General features: G+C 34.7%; 2 protein-coding genes and 1 long non-coding RNA gene across 6 annotated transcripts in view; 2 read left to right on the forward strand and 1 right to left on the reverse strand.

Annotated features, from left to right (window-relative positions):
- LOC106124214 (uncharacterized) lies at positions 1–373 on the forward strand. Its single transcript, XR_001228192.1, has 2 exons — positions 1–105; positions 219–373. It is a non-coding gene; the product is annotated as an uncharacterized LOC106124214 (long non-coding RNA).
- A 2,402-nt stretch (positions 374–2,775) lies between these two features.
- Positions 2,776–3,969, forward strand: LOC106124228 (uncharacterized). Its single transcript, XM_013320693.1, has 3 exons — positions 2,776–3,070; positions 3,412–3,538; positions 3,781–3,969. The coding sequence occupies exons 1-3, from the start codon at positions 3,004–3,006 to the stop codon at positions 3,926–3,928; spliced, it is 342 nt and encodes a 113-aa protein (XP_013176147.1). The 5' UTR covers positions 2,776–3,003; the 3' UTR covers positions 3,929–3,969.
- Positions 3,970–8,850: 4,881 nt separating this feature from the next.
- Positions 8,851–17,255, reverse strand: part of LOC106124508 (solute carrier organic anion transporter family member 2A1) — a 47,897-nt gene continuing 39,492 nt past the window's right edge. For all 4 annotated transcript variants that reach the window (XM_013321239.1, XM_013321237.1, XM_013321240.1 and 1 more), the window contains exons 4-11: positions 15,036–15,167; positions 14,564–14,728; positions 13,825–13,950; positions 13,202–13,338; positions 12,463–12,593; positions 11,821–12,023; positions 11,366–11,542; positions 8,851–11,166 (exon numbers count right to left, since the gene is read on the reverse strand). In XM_013321239.1, the coding sequence (XP_013176693.1) occupies positions 10,967–11,166; positions 11,366–11,542; positions 11,821–12,023; positions 12,463–12,593; positions 13,202–13,338; positions 13,825–13,950; positions 14,564–14,728; positions 15,036–15,167 (1,271 nt within the window). In that variant the 3' untranslated portion in view covers positions 8,851–10,966. The remainder of the gene's footprint in view (positions 11,167–11,365; positions 11,543–11,820; positions 12,024–12,462; positions 12,594–13,201; positions 13,339–13,824; positions 13,951–14,563; positions 14,729–15,035; positions 15,168–17,255) is intronic.

A 17,255-nucleotide genomic window follows, 5' to 3' on the forward strand; every position in this document is an offset into this window, starting at 1 on the left:
TGGTCACGGCAGTCACGGCGGCGGCTACAGCAGCTCCAGCGCCGGTGCGAGTGCAACCGCTAACGCCGCAGCCGGCGGATACGGCAGTCACAAGGGCGGTTACGGGTAAGCCTCTCAATTCTTCTTTATTTAAATTTTGTACAAAACATATAATAAAAAGTTTCTAAATGCTACGACCTTAACCACATATTAAATTTTTGTGTTTCTTTTTGTTTCAGTCGTTAAACTGAAGTTACCAAAATCCAGCGCTGGCTCACCATCTGCAGCGTGGTTCGACAATTCTGAATGTGATAATACCCAGTATATTTGTTAAACATAATTATGTATGTAAAAATAACATATTAAAATAGTTAAAAAAATCATTCTATTATTATGTGTAGTATTTTATAAATACCAAGTTTACTGCATTAATTTAAGTTATACTGAAAAACTTTTCATGGCTTTTTAATTTTAATACAAGGTTTAACAATCGAATTAATGTCTGGTAAATTCATTTTAAGTTTTTATTATCTTTAAATAACATAATATTAAAATTACAGACATTCTAATATACTTTGAAATTTAAAAAAAAATTGAAAATAGCGTCAAGCACATAGCAATGTCAAAAATGCCTGGCAATTTTCTTTCTGCGAAAAAATATTAACAACTTAACGCCTCTTTTTTTGTTATACTTCGAATGAAAAATCAAGAATATGCTTTATAATAGTAACAAGATAATAAACAAAGTAAAGCAGCAAAACATATATGTACACGTGAGTGAGTTTTATTTTTAAACGTGATTAATAAATAAGCACAGGTCTTCCTCGCGATCTTCTAATTTTTATCATCATCAGCTCACTATACGTCCCCACCGAGGGGCTCGGAGCCTACCCTAATGTTTATATTAACCTTTTAATATAAAAATTAAATAATATTATTTTGCGCCCTCTGTTGGTGATTATGCGCCAACTTATAGCTTTTTATTTCTTTCCTTAATTTTTCAAACGCATGCAAGCACGGAAAACTTTTTGCAACATACTTGAACTAACTTATTACCCTGAATTGCTTGCTCGTTTGAAAACTTATCATGAATATGAAAATTACTGAGGTAACATTCATGATTAAAGATCATAATATCATTACGTTACAAGTTACCACTCTATCTTACTAATATTATAAATGCGAATGTTTGGATGGATGGATGGATGGATGGATGGATTGATGTATGTTTGAAGGTATCTCTGGAACGGCTCAACGGATTTTGATATATTATAATTTGGCACATTTATAGAACATAGTCTATAAGAACACATGGTTACTTATTAGGGGTTTTTTGTAATTACACGCGGATGGAGTCGCGGGCGACAGCTAGTTGTTTATAAACCCTGAATAGAGTGACGCTAACTTTCAGTGGTAGGTGCCAGCAACAATATCATTTGTTTCTGCCAGTGAAATATCACGACCATAAAAACAGATGTGAAGTGGAAGTCATTCCGCGTTTCGTATGACGAGTGTGCGTGCCGGAGGCCAAATTGGCGTTCCTTTTTTTTACAAGAAAAGGATGGGAAGAAGAAGTGGATTTTATAGATATTCTCTTTTTGCGTGTCCCCTTCCCCCGTCAAATAATTAATAAATTGCAGATGTCTACAGGAAACGGTCGCTTCGCTATTTCGACTAATTTTGGTAGACGCTTGCTCGCTTACCATGTTATAAAAAAACTAATTGCACATTTTGCACGAACCTGATCTACAAACTCAGCTGAGATTAGACGATGTATGATCGGTATAAAAAGTAATAAACACTACAAAATGATTAGCACACAGCAAATTAGATACTCGCTATCTAATAAAAAATTATACTATATACCAGTGGTACCCAAACTTATTTTGTCTACTGCCCACTTTGAGAATAAATATTTTTAGCGCTCCCATATTTTCACATATTTAAAAACCACTATAACTTCAAATTAAATTAATTAATTATTGTGACATATATGTATATTAACGGAGAATTCTAAACGAAACTTTTACTATAACCCGCAACTTGAAACCTGCAGCGCCCACAAGGGGGCGTTATCGCCCAATTTGGGAAAGACTGCTATATACGAACGAATATTATAAAGTTTATACTTTTGTTTATATTTTCCCGGATCGTAAATTACAATGATTACAGCAACAAGGTCGTTACTAAATCAAGATACACATTCAATCATCTTTTGTGTACAAATACAATTAACATTTTATAACGATTTTAAAAAATTAAACATACTTAGTTAAATATGAAATAAAACGTTTAATTTCATGATATCGAAGTTACAGTCGTACCATCAATAATATTTGTTTAAGGAAATACGGAGGGTGACAATCAGTGAAAGCCTACGACAAGTCGTGTTACATAAATGTATAACATGTTTCCGCAAAGAAAAAAAATCTCCTTTTAATTGATATCTTTTGTTACTGTAATTTATATTGTTTTTGTTCCATAAACTGCATTTAATTTTTTATTTTTTAAAGTATTCATGTATTATAAAATTATGATAAAGTTTTCTGAGAGTTATATTTATGTATTTATTTAAACACGTTTGTTGAGATTGCGCCAAGTATTCCTTGATGCCTTTTTGTGGGATACTGACGTAAGATAATTCTTGATGATATTAGATAATGATCTTCTGTCCTTGTCCTTTTATCTTGTCGTTTTCATCGATCTATAATTCTTCATTACATTCGTAACCTAAATTAATCAAACTTTTGTGAGACATTATACTAAACTGATATATAAACATGGCTAAACTTAGCTGTGTTTATATATCACATTCGTTACCTTTTTCATAATCATATTAACTTTCAAACAATCCATCCATCTTTTCAACAATCAGCCGTTACGTATGACCTTGTCACGCATTTCAAACGAAAATGCGACATGTGACCGCGACTGTACAAAACATTGATTTGATGTGACGGGTCCATCCTGCCATTGATTCTATAAAAGATCAGTTTGTAATCATCAGTACATTAGTCTGCCAAAATGACGAAAAAAATCATCTCTTTGACTCTTGCTGTGATGTTAATAGCTTACGTCGTAGCAAATCAGGGTAAGTTTAATTTGCACTACAATTTTATGTGTTTTTCCTCGTGAGTCCATTGTTGTCGTGGTCTAAAATTAATTTTCAAACATTGGTTACACCAACATAATATAAAATACAATAAATATAATAAACTATGGATTAAAATAGTTTATTCAAACTAAAAAAAAGTAATATTGTCTGATATAAATGTTATACTTATTTACAAGTATCAAGAAATTCAAAAATGTTAGCTTCGCTATAATTTAAATGACCTCTGAAATCTTAAATTATGATCAAGTTCATGTAATTCAAAATAAATAAGATTAAATCTGAAAGTATTAGGAAAAATCCATTGTGCTTATATTCAGAAAAGTCAGGGGGCTATGAAAAAAGCGGTTATGAAATAGGAGACGGAGATTATGAGGACAAAAGCAACGAGAAAGACGCCAGTGTCAGTGGGGAAACGCGTAGCTGCGATGAAAGCGTAAATATCAGGTTGGTATTATTTTTAAACGGAAAAAGTAGGTAAGCTTCTAACTAATTAATTACAGTCTATTCTCGATAATTTGACACTAATTTAAGTTATTGTTTCCTTGAAAAATACACTTTACTTCACAAATCAATATTACATATGACTTTCTCGTAAATTTGGTTAAAATATTTTTTTTTCAAAAGAGAATATTCATTCTAGGTGAATTAGGGAAAAACTAAAAATTTATTTATTATATATTTTGCAGAAAATATCCTCAAACCTACGAAAACGAGAACAATTATAGAACAAGAAATCATAAGTTTGGATATTCAGCCAGCACGTCCGCCGCCGCGTCCGCTGACGCCTCCGCTAAAGCTTATGAACATGGCCACAAGGACAGCGCTTACATATAAATACGTAATATTATCCTATCGACAAATGTTAATTGTATTTTGCAACGGTTCAAAGATTTATTGATAATTATAAATAGATATTGAATAAATATTATTTATGTATTATTTACCGCTTCCTATATAATGTAGATATAAACAGAAGAGAATTATATTCATACATTTGTTCGTAATATATAAACGATATCCCCCTACAAATATTTGTGAGATGTCATGTAAAACCAAATCATTTTAGTTAGTGATTGTTATAAAGCCTGCTTATGACATACTTACTTACTCCGCTGGTCCGCTGGCGCAGCGACCCAAAGGGAAATCTTGGGCTCCGACACAAGAGATCCCCAAAGTCGCCTGTCTTGTGCCTTCATCTGCCAGTCCATCGCTTGTAGCTCCCGCAGATCCAGAGCGTCTCTCTTCTCTTTTGTCGGTTCCATAACAATTTTTTTTTTCCGTGGGCGAGTTTTCTGCCTGCCGCACAACCCCCATATTGCCATATGCCCCATACTGGCCAACTCTACTTTGTTCAGCGAGCCCATCGCGCTTATGACATGGCATGTATTAATTAGAAGAATGTGTTATTCCAGATTACTTTCTCCATCTATGCCAAATATCAAAGAGATCCATCCAACACTTCTACAGACTAAATTGTACAATTAATAACACATTAAAAAATATGTTTGTATGTATATTTATTGTCAGAATAAAGTAAGATTTATAATTGAAATTAATTCATCATCAGCTCACTATACGTCCCCACCGAGGGGCTCGGAGCCCATCCTTAGTTAAGGGCGACTAGGCCATAGTCAACCACGCCGGCCAAGTGCGGGTTGGTTGACTTCACACACATCTTTGAATCTCTTCTCAGATATGTGCAGGTTGCATCGCGATGTCTTCCTTCGCCGTAAGAACGTCGGATGTACATATATAAATCAGAAATTGAAAAACTCATTGGTACATGGCGGGATTCGAACCCAAGACTTGTATATTGCAAGTCTAGTGCTTGCCCCTGAGCCACCGACGCTTAATAATTGAAATTGTTGAAATTGAAATTGAATAATAAACAATACTGTACAGGTGTAGAGTTCATTTGTTCTCAATAACAAGGTCGATGCTTCGATAGTCGTAGTCAGTAGATCATATTAGTCGCCAGTCACAATTTCTTAGAACAATTACATCATCATCGCAACTAAATAAGTAATAAAACTTCCAGTACTTTTTATTTCCTTGTTTTAAAAAACTGTATCGATTTACTGTTTCGATTATTCACAGGTGAATGTACAGAGATTAACAATGTTTAAGGTTTAAGGTAAATGTGCGTTTTATTTTGAATTGGAAGGAAAAAATGCCCTTCGGTTTAACTCGAATGTTTTGTGGCGATTAATGGTTGCGTTTTTGTGGATGTAGATGTAGTTGACCTGTACTTACTAGGGTTACTAGACTGGTGACTTTGTTGTACGATAACACAATATCTCGAATGTCAATACATAAAAAAGTCTTCAAATAACAAGTTCGAGACATAAAACACTGGCTGTTACCCATGACTTCGTCCGCGCGGTAACAGCCAGTGTAGTAAGTAGTCTATGTGTTCTACTATGCCAAATTTCATTGCGATCCGGCTAATCTGTCATATTAATCCGTCCTGGAGATGACTTCTAACAAACATCCATCCATACATACATCCAAACATTCGCATTTATAATATTAGTACTAAGCACGATTTGAGGTGTGTTATTATGTTTTACCAACTGAAGCGGAGGGCGCTAGTGAGCTATCATAATTTAATTTGTGTTATGCCCACCTGTGGGTCTGGCACGAATTTTTTTTGACAATCGCCATCGTTTTTGCATCAAAATTAGTATTAACTTTTGCACCTACCGGGCGTAAAGTAGTTCAAAAATGTCATACTAATTTTGACATAATTGACGATGACATAAAGAAGATTGTCACGAATAGTCATGCAAGCCAACTGGTCAGTTATCCTTCTCGATCTATAATTTTTTTTTTAAATTTTACCGTATAAAAATTCAAATAAAAGAACAATTCTCTCAATAAAGTTTTTATTTACAAATAATAAAAAAAAAAAATATGTGACCAATGTCACAGTAACAAATCTAGACAGAACCTTAAATTGACAAATGTACAAGATAAAAGCAGTACCGGAATAGAAACCAGGCCGAAAACATTCCGCTTAATTACTATTATAATTAAATTAATTATAAAACTGTAACTATTTGATATCTAAATGACAATATTGAATACATGCACGTATTTTTGGTAAAAATATACAATAATTATAATTATCTTATAATTAAAAAAAAACTGGCTTTGAAAACATTATTTTAAATGAACTGTGACAAAACTTGCCTAAGTAACCATAGACAATTAATTTCCATAGATAATGTATTGCTTTTTAATCCATTAGTGCATAAAGTTTATTAACACCTTTTTCATTATGATCACTGTAATATATTTATCATTTCGAGTGTATTTGACCATTAAATTGTATAAAATATTTAAACAATATGTAAGTTTAGATTTTTTTTATATTATAAGATGGCAAACGATCGAGCGGCCACCCGAAATCGCTGAAATAGCGAAGTGACCGTTGCCCACAGACATACGCAATCGCATATGCGTTGCCTACCTTTAATCGACGGAGGAGACAATGCACAGAAAGAAAATATCTTCCCTTTCCTTGCATCCTCTCATCCGGAAAGTCCAGTTCCACTTCTCATCCTTTCCTTATAAGAAAAAGGGTGGGAAGGGTAAGAGGACTAAATTAGGCCTCCGGGACGCACACTCATCAGACGAAACGCGGAATTGCTTCCACTTGACGCCTGTCTTCTGTTTTATAGCCCGTCCGATAAATCGCTTCCCGGAATGTCATACCAACAGTATTACCATTTCAAATATATATTACACTACTGTTTAAAAAAATAAACGATTAGCAAAATATATATAACTCCTAAAACAATTTTATTGGCGTCCGATTTATCGAACGTTATGCACTAATGGGTTAAATTAATTTCGTAAATATTCACATGTGACCATAACTTTAGCTTCAATTTTAAATAATGAATAATAAAAGTTATAAGATGCGAATAAAAATTGTCATAACTCATGTCTGTTGTTTGAAAACATTTTTTTATATATCTAAAACTCCAATACATAAGCCAATTATTTATATATTTTAAAAAGAGTGTTCCTCTTTAGGCATTCAATGCATTCAATCGGCCCAATGCCGATTGGCCGATTGATCTGTAGATGAATCGGCTAAACGGGAAATATCGTAGAAAACAATAATTAAATTTACAAAAAAAAAATCAATGAGTTAATCTAACGATGAAATTCAACCGCATATCTTATAAAAACGTCGTCCCTTTCATTCCGTTTGAGAAAATAGAGACAACGTTACATTAACAGTAGAAGCGGAATCAAACCAGAGCAGACAAAAATATATCTAAAATCCAGAGGTATTATTCATTACAACTAAGTCATAGACTAGTAAAAATGTGTTCAATATTTAGAAAGAGAAATTCCAATACAATGAAAAACATACAACAATCAATAAATTTACCTAAACATTGATAGCAATATATAAGAAAAAATATAGATTAAAAATTCACTAAAGCTAATGAAATAGCGACAAAATTGTGATTTTTTTTTTCGTAAATATCATTGCATTTATTAACAATTTTTACAATAAGCATATAATTTCATTGAAATTTTATTAAAAATCATTACCGTATTCATTCATAATAAAAAATGTAAAAAAAAAACAATTATATAAATATATATATTTTGTCTAAAATTGCACAAAATTTGCACCTTTCGAGAGACATTGTACAAAATGATAAAGTATTAAAAAATTTATTTAAATTACTTCAATGGTAAATTGTAATTTTATTATTTCATGTACTCAGTCTATAGCGTAATTTCTTTTTAAATCGTTAAACAGTATCCATACAAAAAAACATGCATAGAAACATGCTATATTATGCAAAACAAAATAAGATTATTCTATTATAAAACAGTATAAATCTGGATTTCCACTGAAAGGACATAACATATATTATCTTTGGAAAAAAAAAGACAATATGTGTCAAAATGACAAACAGTGGAAACGCACACTAATGAAAAAAACATTGTAAAAGTGATATAATCATCACAGATTATAGTAAACATATTGTGATCCCGGTTTACTCTCAACTTAAAACTATCTATAACCAATTGTATATACTAAATTTCTTTTACACACGACCCAGCCTTTGATATAAAATTAAAAAAAATATATATTACACAAGAGCCATAAAGTCATTTTTATGAATAAAACTTTGCCTGTATATTATATTAATTCGTAAATTGTTCTACAAAGTTTTAAGGAAATTCCGAGAACTGATGTAGACAAGAAATCCATCATTATCATCATCAGCTCACTATACGTCCCCACCGAGGGGCTCGGAGTCTACCCTAAGTTAAGGGTGATGGCCATAGCCAACCACGCTGGCCAAGTGCGGGTTGACTTCACACATATCTTTGAATTTCTTCTCAGAAATGCATATTTTAAATCAATAAAAAATAAAACCTATCATTATAATGGACGACCAAAGAGGTATAGTATTTAAAATGAAATCGAATTAGAAATTATAGTTTACCGTGGGTTTCTGTAACCAAAAATCACTGTTTAAAAAATATTATCTCTGTTTTAACAAAGTTAATGAGGAAGAGATAACGATATATTTAAAAATGGTTTCAGAAACTCACGGTAAAAGGGTCAACTTCTTTTCTCGTCAATCGAATGTATTCGATAAAGAATCGATAATTTAATATCAAAACCTCGTGTACAACTGCGATTTTAATACACAATCTGTTTAAAAAAAATGGAAAAATATTTATAACATAACTTAGATGAAATAAAAATGACTACTACAGCTCAAGTGTAGTTTTAAAAGAAATTGTATATTAAATAAAAAATACAACAGATTAAAAATTACCTAATAAAAATGCCTACATAGATTATTATGTGATTATTTGTTTTATTACCTTAATATATTTACAATTGTATTTTAATTTTAAATGATACAAAAAAAAATGTTGTTCTAAGCTAATATAAACATCTAATCACTAGCCATGTAATTCGCAATAACCGAAAATAACTGAGCTGGCAATATATTGTACGAAACTTTGGTTTTATTGCGTACTGTCTTACTTATGTCACAGAACGTTTGGGAACTTCGACAATATAAAATCGAACTAGAAATATTATAAAGTAAAAAAATTGTGGATTAAACATTTAAAATAAGGTGTAACATTTTCCAACATATTAATTTTGGATCTAACTATTAAATTCGAACTAATATTTTTGTTTCTTTAATAAGTTCAATATTAAATTAAAACGGACCGTAAAAATACATATTGTTGATTTGACATAATTTTTTTGAATTAAATGATATTTATAAATAATTACAATTATCAAAACGAAAACCAGACTTTAATCAATACGTCTAATTTTCATACAGTTTATTCTAATATATAATATCTAGTTCGATTCCAAGCTGACGAAATTCAAATTACATCCGTGACATACAAAGCTGCCGGTTTATTTAAATAAAAAAATAAAAAAACACAATTGATTTATTATACTTAAATGCAAAAAAAGATCTGAACACATCCAATGAAAGAAAAAAATTTAAACAATATATTGCGCGCCCAGCCTTATAATAAACTCAGTCCTGGGATAAAGTGATATATATAATATTTAGGCACATTTCTTATTTTAACTATATTATGTTTGTTTATTATTCGTTAAAACAAATTAAAAAATAACTTGTGATCAGAGAATTATTTTAATTTAATTCTAACATCCCTTATATCTATTGTGATTTTTGATCATTGTCTCGTAAAAAACTTTAAAAAATGCACTTTTTATATAAATTGTTTATTATGACTTTATTATTGAGCATAAAAAATCACTCAATAAAATCGTGTGATGTCAAAAATGCACAAAAAATTAAAAAAAAAATATAATTAAGGTGATTTTTCAAAAAATTATTACGAGTAAAATATTATGCATTGAAATATGTGATGTTTGTTGTGATGAATAAGAACTACTTTGGCATATGGCATTAGCCATTTATTATTTACATGCAATAAAAAAGTGCTACTCGAAATTGCATTCGATTTTTAAAATATATTTTTTTTTTTCGTAACATGTTACTTAAAAAATATTTCAACCATAAAGATCACATACGGATCTCCGTATAAGATGCAATTTTATTTATTTGAAGTCTCGAAATTTAGAACCGTGGTCTCTGCCTATACCTCTGGGTTATGGTCGTGAGTTTATATTATTTTTGTGACGAAATATTTTTTGAGTAACTATTTAAAAAAAAAACTACTATCAATTCTTGTTTGTTCAAATAGTGCTCTTAATCAAAACTGGCCATGTTTAATATTTGTTTCAATTTGTAGAAAAAGATTTGATTTATTTCATGTTGTATAAAAATCATACGCATATAGTATTTTATAAACTGACAGTCAAAATGTAATAATTGCGTAACTAATATATATTGCACAATGCAATTTATGTATTTTTATACGTAATTCTTACGTAAATACGTATAACAAATACTTAAGGTCTCGTAACTTTAGTAAAATTTTGCTAAAAGAAGTGTCAGCATGATTGCATTTTTAAATCTCCGTGCAAGAGACAACCCATATAAAAGACTTATAGTATGGCCAGAATTAAAATAGCACTATACCTCGATACATTATTCCAGTACAGTAATACAGTAGCGCTGGCCGGCGTGAACTGTTTGGGTCACTGGCGATAATTAATGGTTTCATTATGTCGGTTGCATGCCAGCGCTGGGCACTACTGTCCAACTGTACTGGCTTAATATAAACCAGGCATCATACAGTACAGCTTAAATGCTATTAGTATTCAGTTTCACACATTTAACATAGTGCAAAGTATAATGGACCTTATTACCTTCAGTTTAAGGTGATAATGGTTCAGAAGTGTGACTCGTAGGTGTGCGTGCGTCAGAGTTGCGTGTCGGGGGGTGCGTGGGGTGCGTAGGGTGCGAGGGGCTCGTGGGGCGCGTGGGGCTCGTGCGGGGCGAGGGGCCTGGCGAGGGGCGCGGCGTCGGGCGTCTCCGCGGGGTTCATGTCGATGCGGCCCGCCTTGCTCCACACCAGCATGTCCATTATGAACGCGAGGAACATCAGCCCCGCCGCTAGACCTGCAAGTATTCAACAGTACATTTTATATACATCCGTTTAAGCAAGGTGATTTCTGAGATGAAAATACTTTTATTCAACATATCCTCATTTCTTAGACAACAACGATTAGTAAAATATGAAGGTGAGTGAGATACAAGAGACAAAGTTATCATATTCGTTCGTCTCTTTCTCTCACAAGAGTATATTTGTGTGTGTTACCTAGATATAGATGTCTGAGACTGTCGTTGTCGTATGATGCGCATGCGCCGAGCAGGCCGCAGGCTGCGTCGCGCAGTCTGCAGGCGGCGTCCACCGCGGCACCGAACAGTATGGGGCAGGGCACGTTGCCGAACACGCCTATCGCAAACTGGATCACGCCCATCGCCATCGCCTTGTCTACACATACAATGTTACATTTTAGTATACTTACTTCTTATTTACTAAAAACATACAGACATACATTTAGAAGTAAAGGACAGACGTTTTTGACGTAATTTCTTTTTAGAGTTCCGTACCTCCAACGGAAAAAGACGGAACCCATATACGATCACTGTATTGTCCGTCCATCTGTCTGTCTGTCGAGACCCTTTTATCTGATTCACTTTGCCTGTTCCTTTATTTGTTAAATGATATTTACTTGTTTAAGCCATAAAATTCTTTGATATAGAACATACCATGTTTGTCAGTACATCGTATGATGAGCAGGACAGCGCCGACTTCTCCTGTGGCGTGTATGAACATGGCGGCTGCGAAGATCGCCACGAACACGTAGAGCTGCGCGCACGGTCCCCCGCACTCCCCGCTCACCGCCAGGCCCCCGCCACCACCCCCCACACCCAACACCTCCGATGTGTTCCATATCGCGTACCGCTCGATACTGCACATAACACATACTAATCAATACACGAACTCCCTTTACTTTTCTATAGATGGAACAACATAACTCACACCCCTCCTCCGTCCGGCACGGTCCTAACACAGCTCTCTCGCTTCTACATTCATACATCTACGCATACATCAATTACGATCTAAATCCATCTAGATCGGCCTATGTTTGGACAAAACAATAATTTTCGAATAGATTGACAACAGTAGAAATTAAAAGTTTGCATGTGGCAACATTGTATGACACAGATAAATCATAAATTGTCAAACTTTACGTGTTTACTATATCTTTTTTATACGGCGTTTATATGACGATTTCGTAAATACATAGTTGCAACCAACTGTGCGGGGAATTTGTCAAAATAACATGTTAATGTAACACTAAAGGTTAACTGGTCACTGTGTGCGATGTAGTTTATGTGAATACTTACATGGCCATAGCCTTCTGCCCTCGGTCATGGTCCTCGATGCAGGAGCAGTTGTAGTAGAGCCAGGTGGAGTTGTCGAGCTGGTGGCTGGCCGCGCAGCCCGCCTGGCACGCCGACACGTACGTGAACGAGTCCTGACCACCCACATCCACACCAACGTCACACATATGCAAACATACACTTTGTATTATATTTGAAATTATTTCTCAAAATAACATACAAAGTTGTAAACTAAATAAATTCTAATATAGAAACGGCTAAACAGCCTCGTATTTGTCCGGTGCCGACACCGATTAGTTTATAATCCGTCGGGGTTCTGCAGTGAGTCGAGTCGAAGGGCCGCGTACGCGTTATAATACCAGCCCTACTCACCCTGATGAAGAGCCCAACACCCGACAAAAACGTGTTTTTTCGTTTACACGTTAGTTTGTAATTTCTCACGAAAGTTTAATCAATTTAAAAAATGAATTCATCCGAAATATGGAAAAAAATACACTGCCATACAATCTTCTGTTAAGTCGGGGTATAATAAGATTCAAATTTTATAGCGGCTCGAGAACTGCAAGCGCATGTTTTTTCTGACTATTGGGGGGAAGTGTACAAGTACTCCTTTACGTAGCGATAGCTAAAATAATTATGAGCTAGAATTTGAATATTACTGTATTTAATTTGGTAAAGATAAAAGTCGTGGATGTATTTTATGTTGTTTGTGTATTAGGGTAGATATAGTGTATAGTAGAACCTGTCCGCAGACGGGGCTGTAGGGCGCGCCGTCACAGTGACAGTTCGCGCTGCAGGAGAGGTTGCTGGTGACGCCGCTCTCACTCAGCATGCGGAAACTCTCCTCGGGGCAGCTCACGAACATCAGCACCACCATACCTGTACACACGAATTGTGTCATTCTATATCTCACCAGGAATGTCAAAGCCATCTCAACGTTTACTTTATTAAATTTCTGTTACCATTACATGTAATTAGTTCAGAACGTTTTCTTTGTGAGCGTCGGTGGCTCAGTGGTCAAGCACTTGACTTGCAATCTGCAGGTCCTGGGTTCGAATCCCGCCATGTACCAATGTGTTTTTCCATTTCCGATTTACATATGTACATTTATCCGAGGTTCTTACGGTGAAGGAAAACATCGTGATGCAACCTGCACGTATCTGAGAAGAAATTCAAAGATATGTGTGAAGTCAACCAACCCGCACTTGGCCAGCGTGGTTGACTATGGCCTAATCACCCGTAATTTAGGGTAGGCTCCGAGCCCCTCGGTGGGGACGTATAGTGAGCTGATAATGATGATGATGTTTTCTTTGTTCCTGGTCAAAGTATATCTGACTATTTATACAACAAAGTGTTACAACTGACCAGCACTGTACATGGCTGCGGAGGCGGCAGTCCAGGCGGCGACCTGACGCGCTGTGGGCACCAGCTTCAGTATCACCACACCAGATGTTATGATGCCCAGACCCATTATCAGGATACCACCCAGACCTGAAAATAATAACGGTAACATTGTAGATGATTGTTGAAGATAATTTCACTATTTATAGTTCAACATGGAAAGAATTTATATTTAAACTGAGCATCCATAAACAACCAATATCTATTTATTCAAAAATTTCCATTTTATTTTTGAATTAATTATTATGAAATATATTTACGACCATTTCTAAGGGGTTTTTCCATGGAATAAAACGTTCACAATCGGAACTGCGCGACATCTCTACATGAAACGCGTGAAAACCGCGTGCACGATAAAGTTTTTACCAAAACCTATATCTGACACGCTTTACATTGCCGAATGTCTGATTCACCAGATGATGAGGCAGGTATCTGCACTCTTGCATCTTGCATTAAATCTATAAACCTTTAGTCCACACTGAGTGAAAACTATACTTGTGCAGACCCTTAGTGTAGATTTCATTCGTTCGTCATCAGCGAGAGGCTCGAAATCAACCTAAGTTAAGGATGACCCAACATATATTGGAATAATTGAAAATTTACTATGAGAAATCTACACTAAAGAACCGGTGTAATAATAAAACGTCTCTGAGTGTGGCAGGTTGTATGTTATCAAGATGCAGTGTTCATCGTAGTACCTCACCCGAGACAAGGTTGGCGTCGTGTGTGGGCAGCCGGAACTGTTTCTCGAGGTACTTGGGCAGGAAGCTGACCAGCCCGCTGATCGGCATCAAGTGCAGCACCGAGCTCGCCGTGCGCCACATCAGGATGTCGTTCGTAAGCTGACGCTTTATCGTCGCGAAGAAATCTGAAGCAAATTACATATGAATAAATTAAGAGTATCACTTAATTAATTATTTTATATTCCTGTAAAGCCTGGTTTTGGCGTGACAAATGTTATATTTGTAAAAATCTTCAATCATAAGTTTTTTCTACTTTTTTAGGACGTATAGATAAAAAAATAAATGATGATATTAATAGCTTGTGCTGTCATGTTTAAAGACTAGATTTTGCTCGGGATCCGTCCGCGCTATATAAAAAACCTTAATTAGTAGACTGTGTCCTTCCAGACTATCTTCTACATCACATTCACATTCGTGTAATTTTTCACATACCTTTAAAGAATGGCTCACTCTTCTCTTTACTCTTCTTTCTGGGCAGCGGCTGAGGGCTCTGCTTGATCTGTCGCGGGAAGAAGAACATGAGGATAGACAGGATCACTACGAAGCCTGCTATCACCACCATACCTGCAAACGTACTTTAATTAATCACAAATCTTAAAAACAAGATTTTATTCATTAATTTTTCGTATCCGCGAACGAATGTGAATTTATTTCTATTTTAACAATCCGGAACGAAGATGAATTCAATCAAAGCTATAAATACGATGTAAAAAAGAAATGTTTATTGAAAATTCTCACGCAAATCTCGTAAGACGCACCTACAATCAATTGATTTCAGTGACGTAATAATTGAAGATTGCTTCCATTTTATAAATGATTGCGTGAAGAGGCGCGATGTGCGACTTGAACGATTTCAACTGCCAATTTTGTTTTGATACATGTCAGAGAGTTCACTTGTAACAAGCTTCTATTGCCTATTCCAGACATGTTGCTGAAGGATAATGGTGTGAAAAACATTATCTAATATCTTTAACACGTTAGCTGCCATGTCGGACTATATGTCCGACAAGCTAATGTTTCAATCAGGCCGTATCGGACTATGTGTCCGACAAGCCATACTATCATTCAACACCTCGCTGTGGCTTTTTAATCGAATTTTTGTATACAGCGTGACCCGAAAGGCCCCATTCAAATGGTTTTGGACAATATTTAAAAAAAATATCGTTTTTCGAAAAATCATTCTGGCAGCTAACGTGTTTTAATTCAAAAGAAACATAATACAAAGAAAGGCATTAAAAAAATATAGTGTTGTTCCGTGACCCATATTATATTTGTAATTGTGTCGTCACACGTAAATTATTTACACCATTTATGTAATCTAAAGGATAAATAAATAATCGCAAGTTTATCAAATAAACGAGCATATGATAATATTTTTAACATCCGCTAATCATAGTGAGTTGGCCCCTAAATTTGTACAATACGTTATCGAGAATTATCTAGTGCCCATTATCTGTACAATAATGAATCAAATTAATTCAGTACATAGCGTCCGCGAATACGTGCTAAGAAACTTTTATAATCGGCTTCGAGAAAAAAAATGCTAATGAACAAATAAAATACGAGGCTAACATTGGAAGCAGGCAAGCGTTGTTTATTCAGAACAGTGGATAAGGTGTATAGCAATTACCTGGGAGACTAGGGGGCGCGCTGAGGTGAAGAATCCTATTGTATATCCGGAGTTTATTTTTAGACAATTAAAACTAACTATGGGGCTATTTGTAAGAATTTAATTACTCTCCTTCATTTTGTGTTCCAAATATCAAGTTAAAATGTAAGCAAACTGTCATGACGAATTCGAAATGCAGCTCTGCCCGAATGTAATGGAAATATGATAAACCTCACTTGCATAACCTTTTTGTCAAATCCCGAATAAAAATTAAAAACCCTACAAATGGAGTCGTCAAACTTCTTAATGTCATAGGCTCTCCCGATAATGATATTGACTAACAAGCTTTGGAAGTCCGATAAGGAAGACATGAATTAAAAAAAATAACATCTTATCTAAAAGCTTGCGGATGCTTCCAAAAAACGGATAGTTTCGATAGCCCATTGGTCCCCGCACTGACCTTGAAATGGCCGAAAACATTTATTGCGATAGATTCAAACAGAAAACATTTGCGCGACTACAAGGTCGCCCGGTCGGCACAGTCAAGGGCGTTCGCTAGACGCACTACATGGCGATTATGAGCTGTTTACATTGCGCACAAAGGACCCATTGTCGCCCCAGCCACTGCTATCTACATGACGGAGATACGCCTGTTGAGAAACCTAATTAATAATAACAAATTATTGTTACATCGTATTAAAAGTACGTTAAAGTACAACGACGATACATAAAACCACGAACGTTTTTGAAAAAAAAAACTTACATTATTTTTAAGACTTTAAATATCTCTTTCGTTGACTTTATTTAATTTCGTTTAAATTATCTCTATCCGTCTAACTCATTTTCCTAGAGTACTAAGTTGAAAATGTTCTCTCGGAAATTTTAATAAATAGAAATTGGGGTTTTTGTAACTGAACACTATTCAAATATTTCAATTTGTAAATCCAAGTGTATTTCCCGTTGTGCCGATAGGCCTACCAATAAATCGGCCCAACGGAAAACACAAAAATTCTAAACATTTTTTAATAACGAATATGCAGATT

Source organism: Papilio xuthus, unplaced genomic scaffold (assembly GCF_000836235.2).
Source record: "Papilio xuthus unplaced genomic scaffold, Pxut_1.1 DF825946.1, whole genome shotgun sequence".
In the NCBI taxonomy this organism is placed as follows: Eukaryota; Metazoa; Arthropoda; class Insecta; order Lepidoptera; family Papilionidae; genus Papilio; species Papilio xuthus.